We start from the raw sequence: 21,420 nt of genomic DNA, 5'->3' as shown, positions 1-21,420 counted from the left end.
CCACAGCCACAGCAATGTGGGATCTGAGCCACATCTGTGACCTACACCACAGCTCACGGCAACGCCGGATCCCCAACCCACCAAACGAAGCCAGGGATCGAACCCACATCCTCATGCATCCTAGTTGGGGTCATTAACCGCTCAGGCACGACTGGAACTCCCAAACAATGCTTTTAATAAGTCTGGTTTTTTCTTTGTTTTTTGCTTTTGTTTTGCGGCATTTGGTGGAGGAGCATTCCTGTGTCAAGATCAGCATGGCGGAAATGTTTGCCAAATATTGAAACAATTTCAGGGCACGATGTAAATGAAATAGTGAACAGTGTGTTGAAAGAGGAGTTGAGAATTTAGCATATGAGGTGAAAAGAGGGTCACATCTCACTTGTTTAGAGTTCTCTCTTGACCATAGTCTCAATCTGAAGGCCCAGATCCAGAAAGTAAGAAAGAAAAGCTTCCTCAAGGACCAAAGTAGGTGTGTCCTCATTCTCCTTAGACCCTTCACCTTATACGAGAGGCTGCTACATTCCTTTAGCCCTTTAGGACTTGAGGCGTCTCTATCACTTTATTTTACGTAATTGTTCTAACAGATTTGTTAGGTTGTCAAGTGCACTGATAATTGAAAGGAAGAGGACTTGCTTAAGTAGAAATGTTGTTATTCTCGGGAGGAAAAAAGTCCCTTCCCCCAACACCCCCCCAAAAAAACTTAGACGTGAAAAATTCTAAAATAAAAGCAATGTAATAGCTTTGCTGTTGGGATATATTAGGTAAATAGCTCAAACAGCTATTTCAAGGATCTTCTGAGGAATGCATGATCCATTGATCTGTGAAGGAAAATCAAATTATATTTAAAGTGGTATCTAAGAAACCAAAATTTTTTTCCATGTAGTACCATTCAGATATAGGTTTTGATGTTTAAACAATTCTCTTCATCACCGATAGAACGTACAGTTCCCTAATATGAAACGAGTGAAGCAGAGGAATACTCTGCTGCCTCTTTGTTTTGGCTTATGAATCCCACAATGCCTATTCACCTCTCACCGTAGCGTGTCTTGAGGACCAGCTGAGTTAAGAGTACAGTACAAAAGAAGGGATAGGATCCCTGACCCTGGGATCTTGCCTTCTGAGAGGAAACGGAGCCTGAGGGACAAGGGATCATTTGTTTCTGTTGGAAACTGTGGAAGAGTCACCCGATTGCCAAATACTATGGAAGGCCCCTTAGCGGAGAGGGGAGTTGGGAAATGAATTTAGAAAAGAGGAGAGAGGGATGCATACCTAAAACATATTTATATTTCAAAACTGAAAACCTTGATCCCGCCTCTGCAGTCTACCACTGGATGGAAGATCAGCGTATTCCCCTGCAACCCCAAAGCTAACCGGTTGTTCTTTCAGCCCCGCGGGGGCTCCACGGCCACCTCCCCGCGGCTGAAAACCCGCGCATGCGCGACAGCCCTTGGCCCGCTTGCATACCTTCCCATGTGTTCTTTTCCGTCTCCTTGAGGCCAGGCCAGAGCCCCTGGCTGTGTTTAAGTGAGAGAAAACACGTTACTTTCATGCGCCTCTTCTCTTGTATCTAGATGCCTGTGATGAGCCACCGAAGTTTGAAAGCATGCGGCCCCAAGTTTTGAATACCACTTACAGACCCGGAGACCGTGTAGAGTATGAATGTCGCCCCGGGTTCCAGCCCATGGTTCCTGCGCTTCCCACCTCTTCCGTCTGTCAGGACGATAATACGTGGTCACCCCTCCAGGAGGCTTGTCGACGTAAGTAAGCAAAACTTTTTTAATTCAAAAAATTTTGTTCCTGCTCTGAGATTTTCACACACTTTCGGGTGCACACTTTGTTACTGAAACGATGGTTTTCTCACGTGAACGTGGGCTTTTAGATAGCAGTGCATTTTTTCAGGCTTGGAAAAATCTCCAGGGAATGCTTTTCTTTCCACTTGGTTGCCTAGGTAAATACGCATCTTCTTTGGCCTTATGATAGGTAAGGAAAGAAAATAGTAAATAATAATATTCCCATGATTTTAAATAAGCCGTATAGAATTTTGAATTGGATTGAAGTTTGTTTTGAAATTGGTGTATACCAATGACTTGGTAATTTTTCTTTCAGGAAAAGCCTGTTCGAATCTACCAGACCCGTTAAATGGCCAAGTTAGCTACCCAAATGGGGATACTCTGTTTGGTTCGAAGGCTCAGTTTACCTGTAACACTGGGTAAGTAAGATGCTCCTTAGAGGAAATAAGGTTACATGTTACTTAATCCACTTTCATTTCACTTCTCTTCTTAAACATTCTCATAAAGTTGGGGGTTTTTTTGTTTTTGTTTTTTTGGTCTTTTTGCCATTTCTAGGGCCAATTCTGTGGCATATGGAGGTTCCCAGGCTAGGGGTCTAATCGGAGCTGAAGCCACCGGCCTACACCACAGCCACAGCAACACACAGTCCAAGCCACATCTGCAACCTATACCACAGCTCTTGGCAATGCCGGATCCTCAACGCACTGAGCGAGGCCAGGGATCAAATCCGCAACCTCGTGATTCCTAGTCAGATTCGTTAACCACTGGGCCACAGTGGAAACTCCAACATTCTAATTTCATTTTGCTTTCTATGTGACAAGTCATATTGTGGCCACATGACTGTTGGGCTTTTTATGGAGACTGAAAAGATATATAATTAAAAGAGAGAAATTTAAATTGAAGGAAAGCAGTATTGTTTAATACGTACTGTATGTAATAGTAAACCTGTCATAAATATTAAAAGTGTGTTTAACAAAAGAAAAAAAAGGAAATTCCGGCTATGGCACAGCAGGTTCAGAATCCAGCATTGTCTCTGCGGCAGCACAGGTTCGATCCTGGCCAGTGCCGTGGGTGAAGGATCTGGCGTTGCCACAGCTGTGGTGTGGGTGGCATCGCATCTTGAGTTTGATCCCCGGCCCCGGAACTTGCCCGTGCTTTCCTACCACAAGGAGAAAAACCGTGTGTTAGTCAAGGTGACTGAATCCTTGACAGCAGAATGCACTCTATTTAAAATGGCCAATTCTCAGAGTTGAAGGACAGCTTACGGAACATGGAGGTAGAATTTTCCATCTAAAGATCATCTTTTTGTTTGTTCGTTTTTTCTGCTGCGCCTGAGGCATGTGGACGCTCCCAGGCCAGGGACTGAATCTGAGCTGGGGCTGCAGTCTGTGCCACAGCTACAGCAATGCTGGATCCTTAACCCACTGTGCCGGGCTGGGGATTGAACCAGCGCCTCCACAGAGACAAGCTGGATGATTAACCCACTGCACCACAGCAGAAATGCCAAAATATTCCTTTGTCAAGGTAATCTGTAAAATGTTACCAGACCACAATTGACCTGCTTAACTTGACAATAATGTTGCTCCAGATCCCTTAGTTGGAAAACCTTACTTTTGAAACTGATACAAAGGAGTGAAGCAGCTCAAAAAGAGGTACTGTCCATTTAATAATAGTCTTTGTTCTACAGGCTCTTTTAATGGTATATATTAAGGATACTGAGTATTTACTTTTAAAAATGTGAACTTAAAGGGTAAATGTACTACACTGTGGAAATGCAAGTGGTTTTTTAATATTTTCTTTGTATCCTGCTACTTTACGCATTTATTTATTCTGACACTGTGTGTATGTGTGTGATATTAATGGTTTTCTGTGTATCATATCCTTGGCAAACAATGATTCTTTTACTTCTTTCTTTCCATTGGAAATATGTTTGTTTTTCTCGCTTAATGGCTCTGGTTAGAACTTCAGTACTATGTTGGATGAAAGTGGTACAAAGCAGCCTGTTCTGGTCTTAAGAGGAGAGCTTCCAGCTTTTCACCATTGAACGTATTTGCTGTGTATTTTCGTGTATGGAGTTGATTACATTGGGGCAGTTTCCTTCTGGTTCTAGGTTAGGTATTTTTATCATGAAAAATATTTTGTCAGATGCTTTTTCTGTGTCAGTTGAGGTGCTTGTGTATTTTTTTTCTTCCTTTCCTTCTTTTGATGTGGTCTATTTCGTTGATTGATTTTCATTCACATGTCGAGCCACCCCTGGCATTCTCGGGAGAATTTCCCCTTGATTGTGGTGTTTAATCCTTTCAATATGCTGCTGAATCGTTTGCTGATATTATGCTCAGGATGTTTGCCTCAGTGTCCTTAAGGGTTATGGGTCTGTAGCTTCTTGTAGTGTCTTTGTCTAATTTTGCTACCGTGGTAATGCTCATTTCATAGAATAAATTCAGAAGACTTCCCTCCTTTTTGAATTTTTTTGAAAAGTGGGAATTGGTATTCCTTTTTTAACTATTTGGTAGAATGAGCCAGTAAAAGCATGAGATCCAGGACTTCTTTATTGGGAGACTTTTGATTACTAATTCAATTTCTTTATTAGTTATAGATCTATTCAGATGATCTGTTTTTTGTCATTAAATATTGATAGGTTTTGTGTTTCTAGGGATGTGTTCATTATACTTCGTTTGTCCATTTGTGGCATGAAATTATCCGTAGTACTCTCATAATATTTTTATTTCTGTCAAAGCAATACTGATGTCCCTACTTTCTTTTTCTGATTTTAGTAATTCGAGTCTCATCTTTTGTTTTAGTTCATCTAACTGATGTTCTGCCAATTTTGTTGCCCTTTTCATTGATTTTCTCTGTTGTCTTTCCCATTTTGTTTATCTCTGCTCTAATCTATCATTTGCTTCCTTCCGCTAGCTTTAAGTTCTTTTTCTGATTCCCTAAGTTGTTCACTTTGTTGTTTCAGAGCTATCATTTCTTTGGGGTTTGTTTTTTCTTCAGCTAAGACAGCAGATGATTTATTGCATGTATGTTACATTCGGCCACAGCTGAGAACAGAGCTAGTCTCAAATGTCACAGGTCCAGGACAAAGAACCAAAGGGGACCATTTTGATATGAGCAAGGTGGATCAGAGTGGCAAAAGATATTCTAGATCCATGGAGACAAGTTCTAGACAGAAGACATGTAGTTCAACAAATTGCGCCAGCGTGCCTGGCCTCTTTCTGCTCCTGTGGCTTCCATGGGTGTACATGGAACCTCTGCTTCATCTTCTTCCTTTTGTGATTCAGCCTGCACGTTCGCTTCCTCCTCCGCTTTGCTCTTATGGCTCAGGGGTTTCTCAGAAGATGGTACTAAGGCCACGAGCCGTCTTTTCTTTTTTTCAAATTTTTCCTTCGTGTGATAATCGTCTTTTTTTTTTTTAAATTATGACTGCGCCCACAGCATACAGAAGTTCTTGGGCCAGGGATAGAATCCAAGCCACAGCTGGAGCAACACCAGATCCTATAACACACTGCATCCAGCTGGAGATCGAAGCTGTGCCTCTGCAGCAACCTGAGCCTCTGCATTTGGGTTCTTAACCTACTGTGCCACAGCGGGAACTCCTATCATTTCTTAATGTAAGCATTCATATTATAAATGTCCCCCTAGGCACTGCTTTTTTTTGCATTCTATTCATGTCAAAAGTATTTTCTAAGTATCTTGATTTCTTCTTTTGCTCATTAGTTGTTTAAAAGTATATGATTTAATTTTCACAATTCTATGAATTTTCCAGCTTGTTTTGATATTGATTTTTTACTTCATCCTGATGTGGTCAAAGAGGATACTTTGTATGATAGTATCTTTTAAAATCTATTGATTAAGATTAATTTGTGGCGTACTATAATTATAGCATTAATTATATATTCTCTATTGTGTAATTAATTATATTTTGAATAACAATGATTTATTAATTTTTCTTTGTGTATTTATTTTTTGCTTTTTTTGGCCACAACTGGTGGATAAAGGATTTTTGGTGGACAGTTTTTTGGTTTTTCTTTTAGTACTTTGCATATATCAGTCCACTGTCTTCTGGCCTCTGAGTTCCTGATGGCACATCTGCTGATAATCTTAATTAGGCCCCTTAGATGTATGTGATGGTTGACTTTTCTCTTGCAGCTTTCAATATTTTTTTGTCTTTGTCTTTTGAAAGTTTATTGTATGTGTCTTAGTGTGGGTCTCTTAGAATTTTGAGCTTTCGGCATATTTACATTTGTCCCTATTCAAGTTTGGGAAGTTTTTAGCCATTATTTCTTCAGGTGCTCTCTCTGCTCCTCTCTGTTGTCTCCTTTGAAGGGCTCCCCAGGATATATATTGGGCTGCTTATTGGTGTCTCACAGGTTCCTTAGGCTCTGTTCACTTTTCTTCTATCTTGCCTCTTTCTGTTGCTCAGGGTCAATAATCTCCATCACCCTGTCTTCAGTTTCACCAATTCTTTCTTCTCAAATATGCATCTCATCCCTCCAGTGAGTTTTTCATTTCCATTATTATACTTTTCAACTCCAGACATTCCTTTTGGATTCTTTTTTAGGTTTTGTATATCTTATGGACATTTCTGTTTTGTTCACACATTGTTGTCTTGACTCTCAGCATTTTTTCCTTTAGTTCTTTGTGCATCTTCATGACGGTTATTTTTCCTTCACGTTTTATTGAGGCTCCAGGGCCATGGGGTTTATGCATGAGGCCACCCTATGGACAAAACAGGAGCTGGTGGAGAGGATTATTTGAACTTCTTCTTGGGGCACAGGTTGTTGATTTGGCCACACCTCTTTTGGGGACAGTTGACAGCATGGGGGTACAGGTGCATATAACACTTGAAGCAGATCATGTACTTCTGGGAAAGCTGGAAGAGGAGAGGCTTGATGATACCACCCTACAGGCAAAGCACCACCTACAGGATGGATTCTTTCTGGATGTTTCCATCTGAGAGAATATGGCTATCTTCAGTTGTTTGTCTGCAAAATCAGACTCTGCTGGTGAGGCAGGAGGCCAGGCATGTTTTTTTATTTTGGCTTCAACGTTGTCGGTGGTGACACTGAGCTTGACCCCGAGGGTAATGGTCTTGCCCTCAGAATCTTCATGAAGATCGTCATAAAGACACACGCATCTCTGTGTCTGCTGGTTGGCCCCTTTGTTGAAGAAAAATAGGAAGGCAGAACCAGCATCTACCAACTTCCCCTGGGAGTGCCTTCACAAGCCATTGATTTACTTATTTATTTATTGTCTATTCTAGGGCCGTACCTGTGGCATATGGAAGTTCCCAGGCCAGGGGTCTGATCGGAGCTACAGCCGCCAGCCTACGCCACAGCCACAGCAACTCAGGATCTGAGCCAGGTCTGCTACCTACACCACAGCTCACAGCAACGCCAGATCCTCAACCCACTGAGTGAGGCCAGGGATTGAACCCGCAACCTTATCATTCCTAGTCGGATTCCTTAACTGCTGAGCCACAACAGGAACTCCACAAGGCATTTATTTTAAAGTCTTTTTCTATCAATTTGTCATGAGGTCTCCTTCAGAAATACTTCTGTTGATTTGTTTTATTCCCCTGAACAAGCCATACTCTCCTTTCTTGTTTCTTCGTATGCCTTGTGATTTTTGTTGTTGTTGTTGAATTGAACATTTGAATCTAATAATGTGTTAACTGGGAATCAGATTCTCCCCATTTTCTAGAGCTTGCTGTTTTATTGTTTTTTTTTTCTCTTTCTTTTTAGGACCACACCTGCGGCATATGGAAGTTTCCAGGCTAGGGGTCGAATTGGAGCTGGAGCTGCCACCCTGCACCACACCCACAACTCAGGATCCGTGCCGCATCTGTAACTTATGCCACAGCTTGTGGCAACCCTGAATCCTTAACCCACTGAGTGGGGCCAGGGATTGAACCAACATCCTCGTGGACACTATGTCGGGTTCTTTACCTGCTGAGCCACAATGGGAACTCTTCTTCTTCTTCTTCTTTTGAATATTGTATGATGTGTCTGTGTTGAGGGTTGGCCTGAAGTTCATCTCAGGTTTTTTCTGAGCCTTTCCCTGAGCATGCTCAATCGTTTTCTAATTTTTTTTCCCACATAGCAGTTGTTTTTGATTATCCTAGTGTTTAATATCTGGCACCTGATGGTGAAAAAAGGAAAAAGGAAAAGGGGAGCAGTAGGTGCTGGATTTTAAACCCTTTGGAAGTCACTTGGCCAGTGTTGAAGGAGCTTTTGCAAAATTTGGGGGAGGTCTGATGACAATGGCTGCCCACCTCTTTCTCCTTCTCTGTGATCAGAAGCAGCAATCGATTATAGGAGCACAAGTCCCTGCTACTTGGAGAGCAGAGTCCCTCTTGCTGACCCTGGTACCCACAGGCTACTTTAGCGACTCCAGGAGCACATGCACAGGTGTCTGCTGGGGTGAAAGAAGGGTCGCTGCCACTGTGCTCAGAGCTCAAATTGGCCAGGGATCAAATCAAGCTGCAGCTGTGACCTACACTACCACTGTAACACCACCAGATCCTTCACCCACTGCACGAGCCAGGAATCAGACCTTTGCTGCCATAGAGACAATGCCAGATCCTTAACCTGCTGCACCACGGCAGGAACTCCTGTAGCCTGCCCTGGTAACACAATAAAGAGAGAGAGGTATCAAAGCAAAATTGTAAATGAAAATAGAATCATTCGCGATGATTACAACGCGAGTGCAGAAGGAGGAGAGTGTACCATGCAGTGAAATCATCAGGGAAGATTTCAGCAAGTAGCAGTGTTACCCGCCTGGGTTCTTGACCTTTTTTAATCAAGAAAAATTGATAAGAGGTCAGAGAAGAAATTCAGGCAAGGCTTTATTGGAGCCCTTGCTATAGTAAGAAGAAGCGAAAACAAACGGGTTCCCTTGCCGAGGGCTGGGCAAGCTGGTCCTTTATATGCGGCAAGGGCAGGGGTAGGTCCTGGATTTGGGCCAGAGCGATGGATTAGGTGGTCTGCCCACCCTTTGGTGCTGCTGTGTACAGAAGACTTGTGTAGTCCCCCTGGTTCTGGTCCTGACATCCTGCTTTTGCTCTTGGCTCTTCAAAAGTGTCAGTGGGGTTTTTAATTTTTTTGTATCTTCTTGCCCATAATTTGTTCCAACTGTGCATGTATGCAGTTATTTTTAGTCCCTTAGCGTTTCTTTGTATTCTGTTGCTGGAGCTGTTTGTCCAGGTGCACGCGTTACAGTCACTGCAGCAAAAGGTCCCAGGTCTCAGGTCCCAGGTCCCAGATCCTGGCCTGTCTCAGCTGCTGTTAGGATACAGGCTTACCTGGGCGAAAGCATAGGTGTGGTTCAGACCTGCAGTAAAGCACGTCAGATGAGTTTCACACACATGTTTATACTGTGCTGTAGTGCAAATGTCCAACAGAATTATGTCTGAAAAAGTACATACCTTAATTTTAAAATACTATATTGTTAAAAAATGTTAACCATGCATGATCTGAGCCTCAGAGAGTCCTGGTAATAACGTTAGAGATCCCTGATGACAGGTCACCAGAGCTGATACGGTAATAGTCATGACATTTCAAATATGTGAAGTTTACCAGAGTGTGGCAGGAGCTACAAAGTGAGCAAAAACTGTTGGAAAAATGGCACAAATAGGCTTGCTCAATGCAGGGTTGCCAGACACCTTCAATTTATTAAAAATCAAGTAAAGAGCAATAAAATGAAGTGTGCCTGTATTCTGATCTAAAGAATATTATTAATAAGAGCTCCCACTTACCTGTACTCACTGTGTGGCAGAAGCTAACTCATCCAGTCCTCAAAACCAACCTGTGAGGTTTCATCTATTAGCTCTTTGACAGAGATGAGGAAACCGAGCAAGAGAAACAGTAAGGGGCTGGCCCAAGCCCGACTCGAGTAAGAAGTCAGTCCTCGAGCCGGAGGTGAATCCAGCAGGCAGGCTGCAGGGCCTGGGCTCCCCGCTCGGTCCTTACAGAGCAGAGTGGCGTGAGCAGAAGCGTAGAAGTGAATGTGTTGTCCATTTCTCGGAGACAGGCAGGAGCCACGCCAACCGGCATGACGGTAGTGTAGACATTTTGCTGTCGGCCCATGTGCGTTCACATGCAGAAACTCTTCTTTGATTAAGTTGCAGATTTGATTATAGCACTTGCATTCTATTTTGCTTAAGGTACTTCTCCCTCAACTTACTAGAGTGCAGAAAAACAACCTTAGGAGTTCCCGTTGTGGCTCAGTGGTTAACGAATCTGACTAGGAACCATGAGGTTGAGGGTTTGATCCCTGGCCTCGCCCAGTGGGTTAAGGATCTGGCGTCACCGTGAGCTGTGGTGTAGGTCGCAGACGTGGCTCGGATCCTGCGTTGCTGTGGCTGTGGCGTAGGCCAGCGGCTATAGCTCCGATTCGACCCCTAGCCTGGGAACCTCCATATGCCACAGGAAGCGGCCCAAGAAATGGCAAAAAAAAAAAGAAAAAGAAAAAGAAAAACAACCTTAGAAAATGGTTTTCATTACCGTGACCCTCTTGCAGCTGCTGAAGAACATAGCACTTTTCTTTTCTCTTTTAGTTTTTACATAATTGGAGCCGAGACTGTGTATTGTCAGGTTTCTGGGAATGTTATGGCCTGGAGTGAGCCCTCCCCGCTATGTGAGAGTAAGTATCTCCTCCTGGAATACAGAGCAGCAGGTCTGCAGCTCTCATCCTCGGGACTCCTTTATGCTTTGAAGTTAACACAGGCACCAGTGAGCTTTCTTTATATGGGTTATGTCTATTAATATGTGATATATTGGAATTGAAAATGACAAGTTTTTAAAATAGTTATTCATTTTAAAGAAGAGTAAGCTCAATACTCATTAATACATGCTACATATTTTTTTTTTATGAAAAAGCAGACATGTCTGAAATAGACTAGCGGTATTGTTTTACATTTTTTCAAATTTCTCCAGTATATGGCTTAAAGAAAGATACCTGAATTTGGTCTTTGCAAAATCCCTCAACTTATAGCCTCTGGAAAATTTCACTGTACGTTGGTAAGAATGGAAGTGAAAAGTGACTGTAAAACTTGGCGTTAATGTGAACAACTGATTGAGGGAATAGATACATTTATAAATTATGAAGCGTTTCTCAACCAGCACTGAGTTCTGTTTTTTATCATAATCCTATAATATCATTAAAGTGTCAGCATCTAAGTGATGCGAAAAAACTTAGCATGGCCTTGCAGATAAATGTATGTTTTTTCATGTAGGTATTTAATAGAGTTATTTAAGAAAATGAATTTTATTCTAAAAGTTCATTTCTTTTGTGTGTGTGTGTGTGTGTGTGTGTGTATTTTTGTCTTTTCTAGGGCTGCATCCTTGGCATATGGAGATTCCCAGTCCAGGAGTCTAATCGGAGCTGTAGCCGCTGGCCTACACCACAGCAACACCAGATCCGAGGCATGTCTGCGACCTACACCACAGCTCACAGCAATGCTGGATCCTTAACCCACTGAGCGAGGCCAGGGATCGAAACCGCAGCCTCATGGTTCCTAGTCCTATTCATTAACCACTGAGCCACGACGGGAACGCCTAAACATTCATTTCTACATTAATGGTTTGAATTTAGGATAATTCATTTTCTCAGAAACCTTCTAAATGGATATTACATTCACAACTACCTTATAGAAATCATATGTTAATGAACTTATTGAAGGCAATTCATAGGACTTAACTAATGCTGGTTACTCTTTTTTCTTCCCTTTTCTCTTTCATGTCCTCCCTTTTTCCCTTTTCAAGAGATTTTGTGTAAACCACCTGGCGAAATTCCAAATGGAAAATACACCAATAACCATAAGGATGTATTTGAATACAATGAAGTAGTAACTTACAGTTGTCTTTCTTCAACTGGACCGGATGAATTTTCACTTGTTGGAGAGAGCAGCCTTTTTTGTATTGGGAAGGACGAGTGGAGTAGTGACCCCCCTGAGTGTAAAGGTAATAATATTTCCATTTATTTTCTTCTTCATTTGTAACTACTGGGGGTAACACTTGATAAATAGTTTCCCCTACAAGTAAAAGCAGCTGTGCTGTATGTGCTTGCTTCTGATAAATTGGTTTCAAATATGATTCAATATCAGCCAGATCAAATAAAAATACTTCTAGTTGTAGAGTTTCACACGTTTCACCCCACATTCCAGTTTATATATACTTTGTTTATGCATGAGTTAGGGTATTTTCCATGAAAGCATCAGAGAACTCAACCACACACTTGTAAACATGAGAAAGTGTTATCTTGTATTATAAGAAGTCTGAGAGTTTTGGCTATCGGAAGTGGTAGATTAAATTGCAAAAGACTAACTGTTTCACAGATATGATTGATAAACTCTGGACAATCTTATTTAAAAAACAATATTTAAGGCATTAGAACATGGTCAAAAGCAGGGAGACACTGGAAAGGTTTTGAATCTTGAAAGAAAGGAGCCACTGTATAATAGTAAAATATTTACTCTTCTCAAGTTAACACACAGTATTCTCTGATACCATATTCTAGGCAATAAGATAATTTTTAACAAGTTTCAAAGAATGGAAATCATTCAGAGTGTATTATATGGTCAAAATGAGATGAATGTAGAAGTCAAAACAAATAATCTAGAATGTTCTCAAATATTTGAAAATTACGCAAGACCTTCTAAGTCATGAATCAACATCAAAGTAACAAGAGAAACTAGTGCTTTGAATATACTAAAAATAGAAACAATGTAATGAAAATATCAAAACTCCTGGGATACAGCAAAGGCATTGCTTAGAAGGATATTTATAGCAGGAAATACTTGTTAGAAAAAGAGAAAAGTCTCAGATCAATAATCTAACTTCCACCTTAAGAAACAAACAAACGAAAAGAGCAAATTAAACCTCAAATAGGAAAACACAAGGAAATAATAAAGATGGGGGAAAAAATCGATCAATGAAATTGAAAAGAAATAATATAGAGAGCATCAAAGAAATCAACATCTGATTCCCGGAGAAGATAAAGTGGATAAACCTATAGCCAGTTTCACAGAAAACAGAAGATACAAATTACCAATATCAAGAGTGAAAAAGAGGAGTTCCCATCGTGGCGCAGTGGTTAACGAATCCGACTAGGAACCATGAGGTTGCGGGTTCGGTCCCTGCCCTTGCTCAGTGGGTTAACGATCCGGCGTTGCCATGAGCTGTGGTGTAGGTTGCAGACATGGCTCGGATCCCGCGTTGCTGTGGCTCTGGCGTAGGCCAGTGGCTACAGCTCCGATTCGACCCCTAGCCTGGGAACCTCCATATGCCGCGGGAGCGGCCCAAAGAAATAGCAAAAAAAAAAAAAAAAAAAGAGTGAAAAAGAAATCACTAAATAGCCTACAGACACTTAAAGGACAGTAAAAGAATAAAAAAAACAACAACTCTATGCCCATAAATTTGACAACTTAAACCTTCTAACATGTGGGTTCTGTCTTTACTTTTGTTAGTGTGGCATATTCCGTTGATTCATTTGTGTATATTGAACTGTCCTTGTGCAGAAGGAAATTTTGTGAAATGTATGAAAAGCGTTTGACAAAATTCAGCATCTTTTCAGAATAAAAATTCCCCAAGGTTTGGTATATTGGGAACATATCTCAATGTAATAAAAATTATTTACAACAAACCCACAGTCAACAGCCTAAAGCCCTCCTGCAACTCAGGAACAAAATAAGGATGCCTACTCTCATCATCAGTATTGGAAGATCTGGCCACAACAACCAGACAAGCAAAGAAATAAAAGCTATCCAAAATGGAAGGGAAGAGGTAAAACTCTCACTATTTACAAGTGACACAATACTCTCTATGGGAAATGCTAAAGCCTCTACACAAAAACTATTATAATGAATATCTGAATGCAGCAAGGTGGCAAGATATAAGATTAATATATAGAATGCAGTTGCATTTCTTTACCCTAACAATAAAATATCAAAAAGAGAAAGCAAAAAACAAAACAAAACAAAAAAAACTCCACAAAACTCCTGTTTAAAATTGCATAAAAATAAGAAACTAGGAATAAATTTAACTGAGGAAGTGAAAGAAGTATACGTTGAAAAGTATAAAACATTGACAGAGGAATCTGTGATTCAAAGAAGTGGAAAGGTATCTGTGCTTTTGGATTGGAAGAATTAATATTTTTTAAAATGGCCATACTATCCAAAGCAATCTACAGCTTTAATGTGATTCCTGTCAAATTACATGTGACATATTTCACAGAACTAGAATAAATAATCCTAAAATGGAACCATGAAAGACCCAGATTTGCCAAAGCAATCCTGAGAACAAAAGAACAGAGCTGGTGGTATAACCCTTCTGGACTTCAGACTATACTACGAAGCTACAGTAATCAAAACAGCATGGTATTGGCACAAAAAAAGAGACATATACAACAGGGCCAAATAGCCCAGAAATAAACCCACGTATTACAGTCAATCTATGATAAAGGAGATAAGAATATACAATAGAGAAAAGATAGTCCTTCAACAAGTGGTCTTGGGAAAGCCAGAGAGCTATGTGTAAAACAATGAAATTAGGACATTCTCTTACCCCATATAGAAAAATAAACTCAAACTGGTGTAAAGACCTAAATGTAAGACATGACAACATAAAACAGGCAAAACCCTCTTTGACATTAATTGTAGTGATATTTTCTTAGGACAGTCTCCCAAGGTAAAAGAAACAAAAGCAAAAATAAATAAGTGGGAGTTAACCAACTTAAAAGCTTTTGCACAGCAAAGGAAACTATCAACAAAGAAACAACCTATGGAATGGGAGAAAATATTTGCAAATAATATGACAACGGGTTGATATCCAAAATACACAAACAGGGAGTTTCTGATGCAGTTCAGCAGTAACAGACCTGACTAGTTTCCATGAGGACGCAGGTTTGATCCCTGGACTTGCACAGTGGGTTAAGGTTCCAGCAGTACTGTGAGCTGTGATGTAGGTCACAGACGCAACTTGCATCCTGCATCACTGTGGCTGTGGTGGAGGCTGGCTGCTGCAGCTCTGCTTTGACCTCTAGCCTGGGAACTTACGTATGCTACAGATGTGGCCCTGAAAAAAAAAAGAAAGACAAAATATACAAACAGCTCACACAACTCAATATTAAAAAAAAAAAAAAAAAAAAGCCCAGTCGAAAAATGGGCAGAAGACCTAAATGGATGTTTTTCAAAAGAAGACAGACAGATGGCCCACATATACATAAAAAGATGCTCACATCATTAATTATTAGACATGTGTGAGTCAAAATTAAAACAAGGTATACCCTCACACTGGTCAGAATGACTGTCCTAAAAAAATCTACAAGTAGGAGTTCCCTTGTGGCACAGTGGGTTAAGGATCTGGCATTTTCACTGCAGCGGCCCAGGTTCTGTGTGGTATGGGTTGGATTCCTGGCCTGGGAACGTCTACATGCCACAGGCACAGCCAGGAAAAAAAAAAAAAAAAAAAAAGTCTACAGATAATAAATGCAGGAGAGGAACTCTCTACACTGTTGGGAATGTAAGTTGGTGCAGCCCCTGTGAAAACAGTATGGAGTTTCCTTAAAAAAATGAAAATCGAGGAGTCCTGTTGTGGCTTAGAGGGTTAGGAACTCAGCCTTGTGTCTGTAAGGATGTGGGTTTGATCCCTGGCCTCGCTCAGTGGATTAAGGATCCAGCATTGCCACAAGCTATGGATAGGTTGCAGATGCAGCTTGGATCTGGTGTTGTGGAGGTGTAGGCCAGCAGCTGCAGCCCTGATTCAACCCGAGTCTAGGAACTTCATACGCTGCAGGTACAGCCCTCAAAAGAAAAAAAAAATTAAAATTGAGCTACCATATGACCCAGCAATCCCACTCCTAGTTATATATCCAGAAAAAGCAGAAACTAATTCAAAAAGATACATACATCTAAGAGTTCATAACAACATTGTTTACCATAGCCAAAGAAATGAAAGCAGCCCAAGTGCCCATCAACAGATTATTGGATTAAGAAGAAGTAGTGTGTATATATAAATATGATGGAATATCACTCAACCATAATAAAGAATGAAATTGTCATTTGTAGCTACATGGATAGACCTAGAGAATATTAGTCTTAGTGAAATAAGTTACACAAAGACAAATACTATATGATATCACTCATGTGAAATCTAAAAAGGAATACAAATGAGCCTCTATACAAACGAACAGACTTACAGACTTAAAAAGCAAACTTATAATTACCAAAGGGGAAACATAGGGGGCAAATTAAGAGCATGGGATTAACAGATAACAAACTAATATACAGCAGATAGATAATCATCAAGTAATTACTATATAGCACAGGTAATTACACCCAATCTTTTGTAATAACCTATAATAGAATATAGTCTGAAAAAAAAAATAAGGAATCACTATGTTCTGCACCTGAAACTAACACAATATTTTAAACCATCTATATGTCAATGAAAATTTACAAAACCTTCTTACAAAGCATACTGTAGGGCCCATGTCCTCATTAGGAAATTATACCAAACATGTGTTTGGTACAAGGAATAAATTGTAGCAGCTCTACATAAAATCTTCAAGAAAATACAAGAGGTGAGACTGCTTCTCAGTTCATTTCATGAGGACAGCATTGCTCTGATACCAAAATCAGACAGAAACATTGCAAGAAAACTACAAACAATAGCCAAATGGACATAGAACCAGAACCTCTTAACAAAATATTAATAAAAAATCTTCTCATATATAAAAATAAGAGTACATCATAATCAAGGTTAGGATTTACTCCGTTGATATATGGACAATTTGAATTTTAAAAGTGGTCAATATTTTTTTACCATATCAAGTAACTACAAAGAAATAAAGACCACATGATCACCTTAAAACATGCCAAAAAAAAAAAAAAAAGGATTTGACAGAATTCATCATCTTTTCATGATAAAATTCAGCAAACTAGGAATATAAAGGAACCATCTGAAGTTGACAGAAGGCACTATAAAAATTCCCCAGGCAACACTGTACTTGGTCAAAAGACTATTTTATTTTCCGCTAAGGTAGGAACAAGATAACAAGTGGTCTACTCTCACCACTCTTGAGCTCTTAGCCAGTACAACAAGGCATACATATTGATATTGGACAGTGAGAAATAAACTATTCATTTAAGATATGATTGTTTATGTAGGAAAGACTGAAGGGTTTTTTTTTTTTTTTTTTTTTTTTTGGCTTCTCCCATGGCATGTGGAAGTTCCTGGGCCAGGGATTGAACCATGCCACTGCAGTGACCTAAACCGCTGCAGTGACGATGCCAGATCCTTGATCCCCTGCACCACAAGGGAAGTTCCAAACTCCCAAGACTGAAGTTTTAACAAAATTGCTAGACACAGATCAACATAGAGACATCAATGATATGTCTATATACTAATAAACCATCATTAGAAATTGAAAATTTTCAAGTGGTAAAATGCACTGGCTCCAAAATATGAAATACACGTGTATAGATCTAGCAGTGTATGTGAAAGACTTCCAGTGGTTAGGAAAAAAAAAAAAAAAAAACTACACTCCTATGAAAAAAATTAAAGACCCTTCTAAATAGGGAAAAGTCAATGTCACGGATTATAAAACACAATATAATAAAGATATCAATTCTTCGTAATTGATCTGTCCGTTCAGTATAATCCCATATAATCTTAGCGGAACTTGACGAACAGGTTCTAAAATTTACTTAGAAAAATAAAGGAACTATAATAGTTAATGCGAATTTGGAAAAAAATTATGTCTCATCCTACTTGTTGTCAAGGCATCTTATAGAACGTACTCTAAGAATCGAGACAGTGTGGGATTGGTAAAGGGCTAGCCACATAGAGCAGTGGTATAGAGTAGTGTCTAGAAATAGACCCTTTTAAACATATCCACTTGATTTCATCACAGGTATACAAGCAGTTCACTGGAAAAATAGTAAAAGTTCAAGCTCAACTGGACATCTGTTATGCACAGAAGAAAAGCACCTCAGTTTATGTTTGCACCGTATGCAAACATTTACTCAAAATGGACCATAGACTTAAATGTAAAACCTAAAACCATACTGCTTTTACTAGAAAGCATAGGAAACATTTGTGCCTTAGACAAAGATTAGGTTTATATAGAATCCTGAAAGCATGATCCTTAAAAAAATATATTAATAAGTTGGACTTATTAAAAACTCAAAACTTCTGTTTCAGATGCACTGCTAATGAATAAGCCATAGGCTGGAAGAAAACATTTGTAGGTACACATCTGCTAATGGACTTGTATCTACGTTATGTAAATATCTCATAAAACACCATAAGAACACAATGCAGTTTTTTAAAATGTGCAGCATATTTGGATAGACCTTTTTCATCGAAGAAGATATGTGGATGCCAAAGAAGTGTATGAAAACTCGCTCCACAGCATTAGTAATTACGGAAGTGCACTTTAAAAACACAACGAGATATCACTCAACAGCTGTTAGAATGGCTGAAATTAAAAGCAAAAACTAAAACCCAACAATACCGTCACTGGCAAGGACATGGAACAACTGGAACTCTAATACCTTGATGGTGAGACTGCCAAGTGGTATGATCGTTACGACACGCTGTTTGGCAATTCCTTATCAAGTTAAATATACACTTACCATACAGCTCAGCAGTGTGAGTAAAAAGATATATGTTTACTTAGAAACCTGCATGAGAATATTCATAGCAGCATTTGTCGTAATTGTTCCACACCAGAATTAACTGACACGTCCTTCAGCTGGTAATGAATGAAAAGCGGGGACTCATCCGTAGACTGGGGTCCTGAAGCGTGCAGCAATAGGAATGAATCTCAGGTGCGTTCTGCTAAGTGGATGAGCACATTCGGGGTCTTTGATCCCATTATGACATTCTGGAAGAGCAACACTATAGGGACTATGTCAGTGGCTGGCTGGTTGGGGAAGGTGGCTGAGAGGTGGGGAGAGTTGGCTACAGAGTGGCGTGAGGAAGTATTTTTGGAGATGTGGAACTTTTGTTACTGTAGTGGTAATTACCTGATTATTTGAATTTATCAAAACTAATATAGCTGTACATTTTAAAAAGTGAGTTTTACTGTATTCACTTTATATCTAGTAAACCTAACTCAGAAGCAAATCATTAGATGCAGTTAAGAGCAGAGTGGCCCAGCTGTGAAAAAAATCAGTGAACCCGAAGACAGGACTGTAGCCATCCAACAATAATTTGAAAAGAGATTAAAAAAAGAAACAGAGACAAACCTGTGGGAGAAAAAGCAAGGAGTCAAACGTACATGTAGTCGTGGTTTCAGAAGAGAAGAGAGAGCACTGTAGAAACTTATTTCAATAAACACCGGCCAAAACTATCTAAATTTGATCCAAAACAACCACCCTGCAAATTTGGGAATATATTTCAAAAATTCATCACAAAACCCCACTAAACTAAATACATCATGGTAAAACTACTGAAAACAAGAAAGAAAAAGCAGCAGCCCGTGAGAGGGGAAAACAACAAAACCTAAGCAGGTTACACCCTCCTTTCCTCACCCCAAATTGAGAACGACAGACGGACTTTTCTCAAGTAACCCTGCAGACTGGAGGACAGTCGTTTCTGCTAAAGGGCTGAAAGGAACATAAAGCGCTTGACCTAGAATTCTGGGTCAGGGAGACGTCTTTCACCACCGAAGGTGGAGGAAGAACAGTTTCAGATAAACACAAACTGAGAGAATTTGTCATTAGCTGCCTGCGCTGCAAGAATTGAAACGGAAGCTCTTCTGGCTGAAGAGAAACGATGCCTGATGGGAATTCAGACCCACAGGAAAGGAGGAGGACCGCTCGTCTGGGTTTCAAAGGCTAAAGTATATATTTATCTGCCACTTAGATCCTGCTCAGATTTAATCTCATAAGAGGTTCTCAATTTTTGTTTTTTCCAAACTTTGCCAAACCCATTAATGGATCCCGAAGTCCATCTAGCGGGTCTAGATGCATATTTTACTTTTTAAGGAGTAAAATGGAAAACACCAGAGTCCATTGGTATAAAGGCCAGGTATTCACTTTTACCGTTATCTCAGGCGTGTGTGTTTCTCAGGCAAAATGTGTTTCTGGATCCTTGGGTTGCAGTCCAAAATGTTTGGAAAACTCTGCCCAAACCCCGCTGGTCTTTGTATTTCTTGAACATTCCAGTTCCTATGTGTTGTCCGTTCAGAGCTCTCTTTTTCATGTCTTGGCATGGCTCGCTTCTTTTTGAGTTTAAATTTGAGCTCAAGTTTTAGCTTCTCAGAAAAGTCTCCGCCACCTCTCTAAAAGGGCAGGGTACCATAATTAGTGTCAGCATGAGCTTAAAAAAATCCTAGAACTAAAGAGTATCTAAAGTTCCTTTTGAACTTACCCTGAATTTGTATCTGGTAGTCAGAGCTTTCTCAAAACTTGTCACTAATAGAAAGTGAACGTAGGAAAGCAAAGAGATAATAATAATAGTTTGTTTTAGGTAAAAAAAAAAAAAAAAAAAAAAAAAAAAAGCATGGTTAGATTTTTCTAAAACTATTTGCCTGGAATTCAGATGTACAAATAAAGTCTTTGTTTGTTTTTTCAATTAACATCTTGCTTTTCATTCCTTGCTTCTTTCTCCCCACTGGAAAATATTACTCTGCACTAGTTTTTCTGGCCTTAGGTAAAAGCAGCTTTACATTAATTCTGGAACTTCTCTACTTTTCAGTGGTCAAATGTCCATATCCAGTAGTCCCAAATGGAGAAATTGTATCAGGATTTGGATCAAAATTTTACTACAAAGCAGAGGTTGTATTTAAATGCAATGCTGGTTTTACCCTTCATGGCAGAGACACAATTGTCTGCGGTGCAAACAGCACGTGGGAGCCTGAGATGCCCCAATGTATCAAAGGTATAAATATTGTCTTTTCCTTTTTTCCCCTGTATTTTATTTCTTTGATGTTAAGTATCAGTGATACAGAATAATTGTAAAGAAACAATTGTTGTTTTTAACTGTCTCGTATTCCTTTCTGTGGTCATTGTGTGACTTCAGATTCTCAAAGGAATCTGTTGTGATTCTGTACGTCATTATAGGGTCTTAGCATTTTATAGACATCATATACGCATCTACATTTCTCCTGTTTGGCATTTTCACACCTAAAAATGAATGGCAGCCATTTTTTCAGAGTAAATTAAAGCGTAGGAAGTTTTACCTAAATAAGTCAAAAACGAAAGGCATAAATCATATTAATGAGAAGAAAGTAGTAATCCCCAAGTGTTTGATCTGCATTCTTTTGTTTTCCAGAGTCAACTCCTCCTAATACCCAACCTCCAACTCCTAGTGTCTCAGGTTTAATAACGTCCTGCTTATGCATGTCAAAGTCTTTTAAATTCATTGTGATTTTTTTTTTTTTTAAATCTTTAAGATTCCTATGATTTTTCACTCATCAGTTTTGGAAATGAAAGGAGGAAGAACCTATTAACAGAAATTTTAGCTGTTATAAAAAGCTTAGTGATTATAGCATTATTTGCAATAGTTTTCAGATATAAGCAGGTGGTAAGTTAAGTAAAATTAAAACAGGTTCATTTCCATGTGTCATGATTTCAGGCCTTCCTTACAGAGTGATAGTAAGTTTAAAATAGGATACATTT

General features: G+C 39.6%; 1 protein-coding gene and 1 pseudogene across 30 annotated transcripts in view; one reads left to right on the top strand and one right to left on the bottom strand.

Annotated features, from left to right (window-relative positions):
* Nucleotides 1–21,420, top strand: part of CD46 (CD46 molecule) — a 53,498-nt gene that overhangs the window by 6,424 nt on the left and 25,654 nt on the right. For 16 of the 30 annotated variants that reach the window (XR_014814376.1, XR_014814375.1, XM_084974567.1 and 13 more), the window contains 5 exon segments: nt 1,572–1,757; nt 2,107–2,209; nt 10,351–10,436; nt 11,558–11,755; nt 20,498–20,680. Coding sequence is in view for 27 of the 30 variants with exons in the window: in XM_084974567.1 (XP_084830693.1) it covers nt 1,572–1,757; nt 2,107–2,209; nt 10,351–10,436; nt 11,558–11,755; nt 20,498–20,680 (756 nt within the window). In the remaining 3 variants the exon portion in view is untranslated. 30 annotated transcript variants of the gene reach the window in all.
* LOC110255545 (ubiquitin-ribosomal protein eL40 fusion protein pseudogene) lies at nt 6,544–7,024 on the bottom strand (annotated as a pseudogene).

This window comes from Sus scrofa, chromosome 9, assembly GCF_054392235.1.
Source record: "Sus scrofa isolate SSC_HxYL_T2T_F1_AM1 chromosome 9, Sscrofa_HxYL_maternal_Yorkshire_Landrace_v2.0, whole genome shotgun sequence".
Taxonomy (NCBI): Eukaryota; Metazoa; Chordata; class Mammalia; order Artiodactyla; family Suidae; genus Sus; species Sus scrofa.
This window is presented reverse-complemented; position numbering and strand designations above follow the sequence as displayed.